This window comes from Poromitra crassiceps (assembly GCF_964638095.1).
Source record: "Poromitra crassiceps genome assembly, chromosome: 19".
Taxonomy (NCBI): Eukaryota; Metazoa; Chordata; class Actinopteri; order Beryciformes; family Melamphaidae; genus Poromitra; species Poromitra crassiceps.
This window is the reverse complement of record NC_139646.1, coordinates 29010954-29025953: the sequence shown is the minus strand read 5'-3', so window position 1 is coordinate 29025953 and position 15000 is coordinate 29010954. Positions and strand designations below refer to the sequence as shown.

The 15000-nt window shown below is 41.7% G+C and overlaps 2 protein-coding genes across 2 annotated transcripts in view; both read right to left on the bottom strand.

Annotated features, from left to right (window-relative positions):
• The window catches only part of LOC310793649 (sarcoplasmic/endoplasmic reticulum calcium ATPase 2), a gene marked incomplete at its 3' end in the record, with an annotated part of 71901 nt that extends 58813 nt beyond the window's left edge, over positions 1–13088 (bottom strand). Inside the window, exons 1-4 of the mRNA XM_083655495.1 lie at positions 12954–13088; positions 8744–8863; positions 1879–1896; positions 1560–1642 (exon numbers count right to left, since the gene is read on the bottom strand). Of these exons, the coding sequence (XP_083511621.1) occupies positions 1560–1642; positions 1879–1896; positions 8744–8861 (219 nt within the window). The 5' untranslated portion in view covers positions 8862–8863; positions 12954–13088. The remainder of the gene's footprint in view (positions 1–1559; positions 1643–1878; positions 1897–8743; positions 8864–12953) is intronic.
• A 1659-nt stretch (positions 13089–14747) lies between these two features.
• pold4 (DNA polymerase delta 4, accessory subunit) overlaps positions 14748–15000 on the bottom strand; it is a gene marked incomplete at its 5' end in the record, with an annotated part of 5669 nt that continues 5416 nt past the window's right edge. Inside the window, one exon of the mRNA XM_083656078.1 lies at positions 14748–15000. This exon is cut by the window's right edge and continues 245 nt beyond it.

Here is a 15000-nt window from a genome sequence, read left to right as displayed (position 1 = left end):
TAGTACAATTTACTTATGTAATATACCGCACAAGCTCAATTCACATGATAGATACCTTCTCCACATACTGCTTGCAGCCAGTAAAAAAGCTATAACGAGGAAGTGGTTGAATGTAGAACCTCCAACAAAATCAGAGTGGATAGGGATTGTAAAGGAAATTTATAACATGGAAAGTATGACCTTTTCTTTGAGATTATGCATGGACAAATTTGTCAACCACTGGATGAGATGGTCTCTGTATCTGGGTAGATCAAGGGACCTCTGTGAGGGGTAACCTACAGTTGATCCATATACTCTGTATATTGTGTTTTTTGTTTTGTTTTTGTTTTAGTTTTTGTTTAATTTTTCCTCTCCCGCTCTCTCCATGTGATAATCCCCATGGGATGTGATTGTTGTCTTGTATGCAACCCACAGCAATTCTGTAAACTAGATGTGAGGAAGATGGATGTGCTCCTTCAAGACCTATTAGTATTGTATTTGAATTTGTAATAGTTCCACTGCCCAAAATTAGAGGATTATTGGCAGAACATACAAACAGAAATTAAGAACTGTCTAGGGATTGGATTACCCTTGGAACCATCTTACTATTTATTAGGAATAATACCAGAAGATATGGGAAATAATAACTTGAAACGAATACTTAGAGTCCTTCTGTTAACCGCTAAGAAAATGATCACAATCTCTTGGCTGAGACCACAGCCCCCCATGATAATACAATGGAAGGAGAAGGTTAAAGATGTTTATCAGATGGAGGAAATAACTGCAAGGTTACAATTAAAGACAGATGCATTCTTGAAGACGTGGTCACCAATTATTTTGTATTTTGCTTTGCCTAGAGTGTAGTGAACAACACCTGTAGTAGGCTATTAATTTTATTTCTTCTTTTGCTTTAATTTGTCTATTGTCTTCTATAATTTTGAACTGATTGTCATGCTGTATGTCTTTTCTTTACACACAAAGAAAAGACAATAACAAACCCGGTCATCTGGGAATGGAGACTATGGACACTGAAAAGACAAGATTATATGGACTGCATTTTAATACACCCATACCTGTGATGTATACTAATGTCTGTCTCTGTCTTGTGTACTGTATTTGTATGTCTGTTCCTTTGCATTTAAAAATGGAAAAACTGAATAAAAACTAAGTATAAAAAAAATATATATATATTGTTATTAGAGTAGTATTTCAGTGGATAGCTTTAGTGTTCCATGGTTCAGAGGCTTTTATACTGTCTTCTTGTACTTTTTGTATTTTCTTGCCGTGAAGATGGTCAAATTTTGAAGATAGCTTAAATCTAGAGACATATGAAATCCGTGATCGCGGAAACTTGGACGGAATTGACCAATAAAAATGAAATCAACTGTAAAACATTGAATACTGCAGAATTTGCCATAATTGGGCTGAAATTGAACGATTCAACAGGCTAAACAGTAACAAGTTTACAAGTGCTTACTGTCTGTGAGTGTGAGTGTGCATGTTTGTTTACTGTCTGTGAGTGTGCATGTTTGTTTACTGTCTGTGAGTGTGCATGTTTGCTTTTGCGTGTGTTTCCTTACAAAGGAGATGCATGCGGCCAGCAGCAAGATCCGAACCAACAGATCCTCAAACTGTTCCATGACCAGCTCCCAAAGTGACTTCCCTGGACAGAGACATCAAGGACACCATGAGAGAGAGAGAGAGAGAGAGAGGGGGAGAGAGAGAGAGAGAGGGGGAGAGAGAGAGAGAGAGGGGGAGAGAGAGAGAGAGAGAGAAAGAGAGAGAGAGAAAGAGAGAGAGAGAAAGAAAGAGAGAAAGAAAGGGTGGAACAGGGATAGAGAGAGCAAGACAGAAAAAGAGGCCTACATAGAAAGACAGAGAGAGAGAGCAATGACTCACCCTCCTCAGCCGGCAGTTCTGGGGAGCAGAAGAGAGAGAGACAAACAGAAGGGATGGGGAAGAGAAGAAAAAATATTATTGTAGAATTGATCCATAGTCAAAGATCTTGAGACGGAGACAACTTTTCAAAAACTACACTGAGTTGGAAGCATAACAATTGAAGTAATCAATTAGCAAATATATAAATATATATATCTTTTTTTTTTTACAAGCAGACCATCCTGTCCATTGGCAAACCTGGGGCACAGGAAGTGAGGGCGCACGGCTGGGCTGGGCTGATTTCAGCGCTGGTGAAGTTTGCAGGGTGCTGGAGCAGGCTAGAGGCTAGAGGCTAGAGGCTAGAGGCTAGAGGCTAGAGGCTAGAGAGGCTAGAGGCTAGAGAGGCTAGAGGCTAGAGGCTAGAGGCTAGAGGCTACTGCATTAACAGTCAAGTAGTCTCGCTGGCCAGACTCCCCTCCCTTCTGTGAGAGGAGTCTGGCGCCGCAGGTCTCCATAGTGGGATTGTGATGGACGGCGCTTAGCGGCAGTGCCCTTGGAAAATAGTTTCCGACAATCCAACTTGCCATTTTCAGCGTGTAGCAACGAGCTAGCGTGTAGGTTTCTGCCGTTAGCTTGCTAGCTAGTTAGCGTTGTTGTTTTCACTGAGGCGGCGCGGCACTATTTACAGCGACACACAGGGAGGAGGGAGCGGAAGCCACTCTGATTGACATGGTCGGAGCCAATGACAGAGTTTGTAATAAGCCGGGAGCGGACATCCGGCCGCGACTGAAACAGTCGCTCCAATGAGACAGCAGCTGTAGAGCAGGGGAGGGCTTATCCCTGTTGCCTGTTTCCGTGCAGCCAGACGACTCTCACGGGAGGGGAGGCTGGCCAGCGAGACTAACGGTCAAGGCACAATCCCCTCAAGCAGGTCAGAAGTGTATATAAGTGTATATGTATAATATATTATATATATAATAAAAGAAACATTGTGGGCTTTGTATTTATTAATTAGGCTTGGTGCAATAAGCTTTGTGTGTTCCACCGGCACACTGCCGCAAAACACGCCAAAATAAAATCAGAAATTAATTCCACTCTGCAAACGATATACGGTAATCAAATTTCAAATGACTGGCTGTAGCATTGTTGTAGGAGAAGCTAAGGTATTTCATCTTAAAATCTGCCTTGAAATAACTTATATCAAATTGATTGATTGTTGCTTGATCGATTCACTGATTGATGTCTCCGAAATGCCTAACATCGTGATCATTTTATGACTTAAGCTTAATTTATACTTATTAGAAAGTGTCGCTCAGCACATGGTCGCAGACGAAAAAGAAAGTGTCGCTCATGGTGTTGCATTTATACTTCAGTGAACGTTCGCCGCAGTTCAACGGTCACGTGACACTCGAACGCTATAAGTGAAGACAGCCAAGAGAAGAGAGGGAACGCACAGTGAAACCACCTCGGAGGCAAGATGTAATGCACTTGGCTGCAGCCGCAGATAAACGACACACAACCACACAACTCACCTCCTCTCTCTCTGGGAAATTGGTCACGACGTTCTTTGTGATTTTCACGAAGTCATACATCAAGGACAGGCTGATAAAAATAATATGTGTCGTAGTCAGCGACACTAGACATTTCACCAGGTAGCAGACACTGCTGCTCGCCAACACAAGTTCTTATTTCTGTCGGCGACGGTTTCAAAAGTGTCGACAAAGCATAAATTGGGCTTTACAATTTATTTTACCTTTATTTATACAGGGAGAGTCCCTTGAGAGCAAGCTCTCATTTACAAGGGAGCCCTGGTGTACAAAGAACATATACAGCAGTTACAAAATTACAGGTTAACACAGCAGACAATAACAAGCATCAAGAGCATAATTAAATAATTTCAAATAAAACATGAACACACCTTGCGAGGAATGCTTTCTAAAAGTGCTTTAAAAGAAGCAAGCGGGATCAAATTATCCATTTTTAAGTTTTCCTGGAGCACATTCCATCTGTTGGGGGCGAACCAAGAAAAAGCGGTCTTTCCTTGTTCGGTTCGCACCCGTGGGACAGACAGTCTGATATAGGACCGCGATCGTGTTTGATAACCTCCACTGTTACAAGAAAGGAGTGCGGATAAGTAAGGTGGAAGTTTCCCAATTAATGCTTTATAAATAAATATCAGACAGTGCTGATCTCTACGCTCCGACAGGGAGGACCAACCCACATTTTCGTACAGAATACAATGATGTGTACTGAAAGCATCACCTGTAACAAAACGTAGAGCGCTATGATATACAGCATCAAGAGGCTTTAAGACGGATGGAGAGGCATACATGTAAATCACATCACCATAATCAAAAACTGACATTATCAAAGATAATGCCAGTAGCCTAAATATATGACATGTTCTTTTAAAACATCGGCTATATGTTTTAAGAAAGTAAACTGTCAGCATATTTCTAAATATAGGCCTATTCCAATATGTTTGCATGTAAAAATACAACAACAAAAATTCCCGGTTTCCCGTCATTCATTTCCCGGGAAATGAGAATAAACCCTACTGTGCAGTGTGCACACCGCCACCACTTCCTGGGGGTGATTATTTTGTCTTTACATGAGGCACAGTTTGCCAGTCCACCTGTGGACATCACATTACATGAGGCACAGTGTGCCAGTCCACCTGTGGACATCACATCTCGTCTCAAAAGTCCACAACCGGATCGGTGAACTCACATTGTGGTTCTGTGGATCCGTCTGGAATCTGAGCTGTGCTTTTCAGTGGGTGGAAGTAGCCGGTCCTTCAGCCAATCAGCGCCGGTTCAGTCAAATCCAGATCCACTTGTAACAACAGCGAAAAATAACGTATTTTCCGCCAAGAAACTCCGCTGTTGCATACTCCTGTTCTTGTTTAATCGTCGTTATTGAGTATTTCTGCTACAGATATATAACTGCACTTATAGCTGTGTTACAAACTCGAACTGCTCGAGCCAGAGAGCCATGGAGGCAGCCATTACTGTTTTGTCAGCAGCAGTCCTGATTGGATCGGTTATGATGTCAACTTCGAGGCAGGTCCCTGATTGCCCCGTACACTCTGTAGGGTCTGAAGATGCCCCGCCCCGGGCCGGAGGCCAGACGGAACCGCAGAACCAAACAGAATGTGAGTTCACAGATCCGGATGCTTTTAATCAGGCTACAAGATTAATGTAATTAACTGAAATTACATTACAGGAGAAAACCATCTAGGGACGGGTATTGCAAATTAGCTTAGGCTATAAATGTTGTGATACATGACATAATATGACATGTCATATATGACGTTTCTTGTTAAATGTTCTATGTATGTGTATCTGTCCCTATACTAGGGCTGCTCGATTATGGCAAAAATCATAATCACGATTATTTTGATTGATATTGAGATCACGATTATTTAACACGATTATTGACATCATTGACATTGAGAACATCATGCATTTATTGAACATTGACACTGGCTTTTCTTTTTAACATTGGATGTCTTTGGATTTTAGATATAATTGAAAATAAATAAATAAATAAATAAATAAATAAATAAAGTGCAGAGATTTAGAAATAAAATAAAAACTAAAATAAATATACAGTATATGTAGGCCTACTATGTTGCAGTGAACTGCCACAACCAACTGCAACTATTAATTCAATATGTTGGTAAACATCTGAACTAGTAGTCCTTAAACCTCAAATCTAACCAAATGAGAACGCTATTGAGTAACGTTCGTTTACATTAGGCTACATTAAATTACTCATTTGGCAGATGGTTTTATCCAAAGCGACTTACGTTTAGGTTCATAATAGGCTATTGTTAATGTTTATCTGTGAGATCGTTAGCTGTTGAATGCATATTCATGCATCATATCAATGCGGTCACATTGTAAAGAGTGTCCTGAATCGATGACTGTGTTGTGGCAGGAGTAACTAGATGGGACTTTGTCTTTTTGTTCATTTAGCGTTATTTCTTGGTCATAGACCACTTTGTGAGTGGATTTCAAGTGATTAAACAGAGGGAGAGGTCGTGTTGCAGGGTGATGCCACGACCGTGCATATCTTGACAGGTGGGTCAAAACTCGCATCGCAATTCCATGCTGTATATTCGCATCACTCTTGATGTGTAAGTTACACATCAGTTAAGGTCCTTACACATCGGGAGCGATGCGAATATACAGCACCCCAGCAAACATTTTCACGTATAACGACCGTCTGCTGCACGTCAAACCACTACATCTAGTCAGGGTCTAATTATATATTCTGAATGGAAATCTTAGCGACGTAATTCCTCTACTTCCCCACAACGTGTCCAGATTCAACGATTTTTGGCGCCCGCTTCGCAGTCATGTGTCTTATCCATTAGGCCACCGAATTAGTTACAAATGCTACGGATTTGGTCATATATAGAGATACTTAACATTGAGCACTTAGCATTTTGACGGTCCCGACTGGAAGTTGCGTTGATAGGCTAGCTGCCTCGCTAATTCTGTTTCATGATTTCAACCAGCGATGAGACAGGTATATTTATATAATTTACGATAATATAACCAACGTGACTTTAGCAGACAGCATAGCACATCCAAAACCCACAACACTGCGTTTAGTTACGGCAAGAGAAATGGGACACAGGATTCAGGAAGTTTGTGATAAATACAAGCCCATAGCAAGAGACACTTGCACTTATATGACATAAACGTGTTTTCATATTAAAAAAAGAAAAGGGCGTTCAATAAAAGTCGTCATTGCAGGTGGAGTGCATGTCACACTGTGAGTATCTGATCACACAACAGGTAAATTGTCAATCAAATGTCATTTTTATTCAACAAAAACACAAAAGACACCTACATGTGGTGTTTTCAAAGCAATATGAGGTCAATATTTTTTGTTTTGAAGTGACAGTCTAAACGTTACTTTGGAGGAATGTGGAGAGAACGTCAGACTTAGATGGTAGATGCCAAACCACAATTCTATCGTCTGGTGATGTCGCGGTCAAGATGATGTTTGCTGGGACGGAATTGCGATGCGAGTTTTGACCCACCTGTCAATCACAGGCACAGACTTGGAACAAACAGTGCAAGATATGCGCAGTGTAAGGACCTTTAAACTCGGCGAAACCATAGTGTTTCCACCCCACATACGTTGTTTCACCTCTCTTCTCGACCAGCGGCTCTCTTTCTGTGAAATGTGGCTCTTCACACGACAGTCACAACTCGAGCTGGTGTGCTTTGGGCTTTGGGGGAGGGGCCGAGCAAAGGAAGGGGTGCGCTTGATTTACAATACAAGACAGAACGAGAGAGACAAAATCGTTTGATGTCAATTATCTTGTTTTCATAATCGTGGACAGCCCAAATCGTAATCTAGATTAAAATTCGATTAATCGAGCAGCCCTACCCTATACAAATAAACGTTACATCAATAAATAACCAGCAGTACTCCAAAACCACGATTGAGATCCAACATGACATTTACCAGCCCAGCCCATACTGTGCCCATACTGTACTGAGTACATACAGTACTGAGTACATACTGTACTCAGTACTGTATGTACTCAGTACTGTATGTACTCAGTACTCTACTCAGTACTCTACTCAGTACTGTATGTACTCAGTACAGTATGTACTCAGTACAGTATGTACTCAGTACTGTACTCAGTACAGTATGTACTCAGTACTGTATGTACTCAGTACTGTACTCAGTACAGTATGTACTCAGTACTGTACTCAGTACTCTACTCAGTACAGTATGGGCACAGCCCAGCCCATACTGTACTCAGTACAGTATGTACTGAGTACAGTATGTACTCAGTACTGTACTCAGTACTCTACTCAGTACAGTATGTACTCAGTACAGTATGTACTCAGTACTCTACTCAGTACAGTATGTACTCAGTACAGTATGTACTCAGTACTCTACTCAGTACAGTATGTACTCAGTACAGTATGGGCTGTATGTGATCATTTTGTACCAAAGAATCCAAGAGACAGGAGAGGGGAAGGATGTAGATTGAGTGAGTCCAGTTTTGTCTGGACGGAGCGCTGCTGTTGACTGTCTGGACGGAGCGCTGCTGTTGACGAGACCGTTTGGATTTCACTCAGAAGTGTTGATTCATCATTTCCTGTGGGCGGAGACATGACTGACCAAACCCCGCCCCCGAACTGATGCCATTTAGATGAATCTCTGTTCTCTGCTGCAGCCCGACTGTGTGTGATTTGGGCTGATAAGACTTTGACATAAAACAAGTGCAGCATGAAACTAAATTCATTCATTGGGATGTTTTAACATTTTGGAAAATGTTATCTGTTTGGTGCACGCTGTATGGAACATCTGTGAAAAAGTTGTTACATGTTGTTACATTGTTCTTTCCCCCTTCCCCTGCTCCTTCCCCACCTCTCCTTCCCTGTTGTCTCCTCCCCCACATTTCCTATTCCCTCCCCACCCCCTCCCTCTCCCTGCTCTCTCCTCCCCCACATCCCCCCGCTCCCCCCTCCCTTCTCCTGCTCTCTCCTCTGCTCTCTCCTATATTTCTATATTTCTCCATCAATTGTTCAATGTGTTATCATTACTACTGTAATTTGCTACTGGTGTGTCAGCTAGAATTAGCTAGACATATTTCCTGTGAAGCCCTCTGGGACATGCTTGTGAATTAGGGCTATACAAATAAACTTGACTTGACTACTGTATGGAACATCTATGAAAAAGTCCTTACATGTTACATTGAAACCTTGAGAAAAGTGTGTAGACGATGCAACTAGTTGATGTAAGATTGTATAGATGATGGTCATGAATATAATATATAATAAATGAATTATATATATTATATATATATATTATATGATGAAATAGAATGTGTAGTTGCGGTCAGTGGTACCGTTGGGCCCCCATCGCTCCCTGCTCTTCCTCAGCTGCTCACAGCTCAGGCCTGTAGACTCGTTGACACTGAAGAAGCCCAGAACCTCCTCCACTGTCTTAGTATGAGCATTATCCATCCCTGTGAGGGGGAGGGGCATGAGGAAGAGAGGAAGAGGAGACGAGAGCGTGAGGAAGAGGAAGAGGTGAGGAAGAGGTGAGGAAGAGAGGAAGAGGAGAAGAGAGCGTGAGGAAGAGGAAGAGGTGAGGAAGAGAGGAAGAGGAGAAGAGAGCGTGAGGAGGGAAAGAGGTGAGGAAGAGAGGAAGAGGTGAGGAAGGGGGACGCATGGGAAATAGGGAGGTAGGGAGGAAGAGGGGAGAGATGGGGAGGAAGACAAAGTAAATCTGCTTATTTAAACCACACACCAATATATGGGACCAATAGGCCTATTGTTAAACATCAGATATCAATCAGTCAGTGACTATGTTTACATGGACTGCAATATTCCAATATTAACCCAATTAAGACAATACCTTCTCATTACCTTAACAGGAATAAGGTTATAGCCATACATCAGATCGGCAATTAGGCCCCGCCCCCTTTTAGGGAGAAAACACAAGCATCTCCCCGTTGACTTCAATGTGAAATAGCAATAACCCAAAAACTTATAGAAAAATAACAGAATCAATCTAGTTTATTAATGACCCCAAAACACCATGACATGATGACATGACATGACAATATATTACAACTCGTCTGGCCATAGAATGAGCAAAATACACCGGAAATATGACTTTGACCCATCTAAAATCATGTGACTCACGTCACATATTTACATTACAGCCCCGAGCCAAGTAGCCTACAACGACGCTGGTCTTCACTACAACAGCATTTCATGTAGGAAGACTAAATTAGCAACAGGCGGAACACCGGAACTAGGTCAGAGACGGGTCATGAGTTACATGATTTTAGATGGGTCAAAGTCATATTTCCGATATATCTTGTGCATTGTGTGGCCGACCGAGTTGTATATTGTCATGTCATGGTGTTTTGGGGTCATTAATAAAACGAGATTGACGGTAGTATTATTGCAGTCCATGTAAATGTAGTCAGTGCCTATCCACCTCTAATATGATGGTGGTTCCTCTCTGATCACATTATTACAGGAGAAGTTATTAGTCATATTGTAGTAGCCTGTGTTTCAGTGGAGAGTTTTAGAGTCAGTGCCATGACGGTCTAAAGAAAATGCTGTTTTATTGACTTTTCCTCCTGACAAGAAAACACTTTTGTTGACTTTGTGGAAATTCTGGCTTGAATATTGGCACAAAATATCAGCTATCAGCAGCTCTGATCCAAAAATATTTGCATCTGCCTTCAAAAACCAACATCGGTAAATTAAAGATACAATAATAAATTGTCATCAAATGGATTAATGTTACTTTACTTTACTTTACTTTATTGGTTTATTGTGACGGGACAATGCACATTAATGAACATGTTCAGAAATACAGAAGCCTCTATATACGAAAACATGTAGGTAAATATGCCGGAGTTAGCTAATGCTAATTTACATCCGTAGTCCCCAATAATAATGTTACATTCTGTGAGTATCTATGCAGTATATTATAAATACACTCATTCTCAATCCAGTGCTCATCTACCATCATGACAAGCAAATGACTATTTCCACTAGGTTTTGAACACGGTGGGATTTTGAAGGCTGACACCTTTTGGACTGAGCTGCTGACTGATGATTTTATACCCATGTTCCATATTTTAAAATTTCTCTAGTTTCATGATTTAAAAAAAAATCCTAAAAAGTATTTAGGTGTTTGCGTGCAAGGGACCAAAAAGTATCTATTAAAACCCATGATAATAATAATAAGAAAGAAATCATGCACATATCAGGACTCTCAGCCAGGTTAAAGCCTGATCAGTGCAGTAGGCTAGATCAAATCTACAATGAATATAGCCTGATACTGTATCAGACTGATGTGTTAACTCAGTAGAGTTAAATAACAAACTGCATCATATAACCATCATATCATATCAGAGGCAGATCATTCATAACAGAAATACAATATTGACCACACACTGCATGTTGTACTTCTGTGCTACATGAGCATTACACACAGTTACAGCATTAGTTGCCTGGGGGATCGTCTGCATAGCCAGGCAACCAACCACACTGCATGGCACCCGCAGCGACAGACAGACAGACAGGCCCGAGAGAAATGAACCACTTCAGGGTGTGAGCTGAGTCTATGGAATGAATCATCTAACTGTGTCTGATCACACACTGCTATTGTAGGGTGTGAGTGGCTGTGAATGGCTGGTTGTCCTCATGGCTTGCGAGTGTCACGCCAAACGCCATTCAAAATTCAGTCCGTTTAATGTTGACTTGCTTATTCACAATGGTGCATAGTCTACTGCAGTTGTTCTCAAAGTGGGGTCCTTGAGGGGGTTGCAGGGGGTCACCAGCAAAAGGGGGATTATTTATTTTCACTATAATTCCATCCATAGTAACACAATGGCAGAATGTAGGACTATTTTTGTCATGGGTTTCAAACACTTTCTGTAATAAAACATCTAAAAGCTAAAAACGTATCCGATGGGGACCCTGGGCCAAAGTCTTATCTAATGGGGGTCTGCCCGTGGTCTAATTTGTGTCAGTTTAAGGCTCCTTGATGTGAAACAGTTTGAGAACCTGGTCTACTGTATCAGCTGTAACATGACTTGGGGATTTTACCAACAGTCACACAGCAAGTAGGCTAACCCTATTGATATTTACATACAGCCCATATACAACCCTAACCTAGCCCCATATGTTCTCCTGTTCTCCGGTCCTGTGTGATCCACTCTGAATGAGGGTCACACAGCGTTCCATAAGGAAATTGGGGGGTTGAGCTCTCCCACCCGTCTCCGACGTCCGATTTGCTGATCCAAAGATATAATGATCTCCCTACAGAAGCCAGTAATATAGGCGGGGCTGTTAAAATGATATTCCTGCATGAAACAACTGTGTCACAGTAGGAGGAGCCAGCTACTATGGAGGCTGCAGCTCCTTGGGTTCAGGTATCGGAATCGGATGGGAACTGAAAGAATGTGGATGCATCTCTAAAAAAAACACAATTCTGCTATGAAAACAGGGCGTCATAGTAACGTAAATAAATGTGATCCATGTTATCTAGCTATGTAGCTACACAAATAAAATGAACTAACACCAGCATATGAATCCATCCTTCTGTGGGGGACAAAGCGGAAAGACCACAGGAACTTCCGGGTCTTAGGGCGGATGATCATTCCCTGTAGTAATAATGGGTACCAGGCTCTCTGATGCGAGGTTATCTCTCCCACCCCGAAATACACCGTGGTGGTGGGCGTCAGCCATCGACATAGCTATATCGATATAGCTCAGTGGCGTTATAGTGAGCAGCATGGGCCAATTAGAAAACACATTCGATTCCAGAGAAATAAAATAAAGTGCTGCATAATGGATTAGTCTCTACGCCGAATTGACTGGAAGACGCTGATGACTGGTCAAACGCATCCAGTATATATCTGTATGTAGGCTAAACTACCGACAAGGAAACATTAACTGACATGTTTAATGGCGTACCGTTAGAACCGTTAAGGCATTACAGCGGCACTGATGCTCGCCTGCTGCCCCAGACAGCATCCTGTCATCCTGCGTCCCAGCCTGCGTCAACCTCGGCGCACAATCATCAAACGCTTCATAAACGCCTGTTTGCCTCCCGCTATCTCCTCTCCTTTCATTGATTTAAAGCCAACGTGAGGCTATGGGCCCAAACAGCGGCCACACATGTTTCAGAGATATGTAGCGCTATAAGATAATTATCAAAAGTAATCTAACCCATATGTGTTTATATCGCAATTTAACACCAAATAACGTTACTAAAACGCCGCCTGACAGGTTGCTCACACCCCCATACATTTGCTGACCATTTTATAGCGTTAGCTGGTTATTAAAATACGGTAATATCAAATGCGTAACGTTTTACATGTCAAATATAGTAACTTGGGCAGTGAACGTTAAACGAGAGTGAATTTGCAATTTCCAGAATAAATGTGTACTGATCATGGATTGTATATTGTACTGATCAGCATGTTAGCATCGTGCTAACAGTTAGCTAGCTATGCTATCGGTGCTGTAACAGTGTCAGCCCGTTAGCTATGTTATTCTAATCCTCTGAGATGAACAGGTTCTTACCACAGCAGTCCCGATGCCCCTGCCTGTGTCACTGCAGGCAAACCACTGATCACTGCACTTTAAATCCAGCAAATCACATCCAGCAGCACCATGGGGTTTGGGATGGAATCCGCCACAGTAGTTAAACAAAAATAGCAGAAAATAGTTTGTAAAAAGACGTAATTGTTTACAGGCTAACGTTATCCCATGGAAGAGTGAAAAATGATCAGTCAGGTCAGGACGGGAGCAGCTTGTGATCCTCGGTGGTCAAATCACGGGATGTGTCGGGTTGACAGATTAAGGCTTAAAGGCAAATGCTTCTTCTAATTCTCCTTTAGGCCCAGTCTATCCTCACAGCCCGCTGTTATATATCTCTTATCCTAGGCTAACCGGAGAGAAGTGTCGGTAGTTCGGTCATATTAGGCCACAGCAACCAATATATCAAACTCGCCAAATTAAATAATATAACTTCCGGTTTGAACCTTCAAAATAAAACTGTTTTGACGAACATGATTTTTTTTACCACACGGAAATGCCATGCACGATGCACCACCATACAATGCAGATGTGTGAGTACTTTTTTCCTGTATTGCACACCCGATACCAAATGATTAATTGTTCTCCCTCAACACTGTGTGGATACTTGACTTCGCTTTTATTACACTAACGTTAAGGCAAAATCGCCTGACTTCCGGTAATATTGTCGTTAGTCTCGCTTGACGCTTGACGCAGCTACCTCGCCAAGCGCTTAACCAATCAGCGCGAGGAGCGTCTGCAGTCACGCGATCGATCGACGTAAGGACCAATCAGCAGCGCAGTCTGACTGATTGGCGGCGCTGTACACCAATAGAGCGACACTACTGACAATGACCGGTGTTGGGCGTAACGCATTACAAAGTGGCATTACTGTAATCACATTACATTTATCTAACGAGTAGTGTAAGGCATTACTGCTCCTAATTCCAGTAATCACATTAAAGTTAGGCTACTAAATCAAACACACTGTCATTACTTGCATTACATAAGTTCTTCAATTATCAACAGGATCAGGGTTGAATCTGCAGTTATGGAAAAACATCAATCGTGCATGATTGCGCAACACAACAATAGCTGTAGATAAATGAGACTATTGCAGTGTGTGTGTGTGTGTGTGTGTGTGGGGGGGGGGGGGGTATTTTACATGTTGCCCACCCTGCTTAACCCAACATAATAACCTAATCTTAATGTTGACCCAATTCTTGACTCGTTCCAAGATTAGGATCTATGAAGTGTGTCAAAGTCCTTTGTTGGACTTTCCTTATCTGTCCTTGATGTAAGTAATGCAGAACTTCCTCATAAAGGCTCGCACAAACACCAAACTGTAAGCTGCACATACTACCACCCTCCCTCCACTAAAACCATCTGAATAGAGCAACGGCCACTGTAGTGACGATCCAAGAACAAAACCTTCATTAGTCACTCCTGTAAGTAAAAACAAAACCTTCATTAGTCACTCCTGTAAGTGAATACGATTCAAGATTTGTTATTGACACTCCGTTGTACGAGTTCACACGTGTGAAATTCTTATGCTGTGGCCTCCGTTACAGACGAGGTGCAGGAGGTAACTAGTGCAAAATCACAGCAAACAACAGACAATAAGGCAATGGTTAAATAGGGCAACAATGTAAACAGTGTATGTGAAGGGCGTTATGGATCAATGTACTAAGGAATATGTTCTTGACTCGTATCCAAAAAACATAATGTCCTGAAATAGTCTCATTTGGGTGACATGACATCACTGATTCTCCCATTTATTGATTATGACACCAGTTGCAGTTGAATATTGGTTTGACAAAGACGGCGTTATGCATTAAGGTAAGAACCGTGTGTTCCCAACACCCAGAGATACTAAAATTATTCACATACTGATTATTACTGTTCATTTAAAATACCTGCAGTATTGTGCTGTAGCCTGTATCACATGCCCAAAACATATACGGTCATCTTGTGTCCAGAGTGAATAAATAAATACAAATATTATTTATAATAATAATAATATTATAATATATATAATAATATAATGTATTTT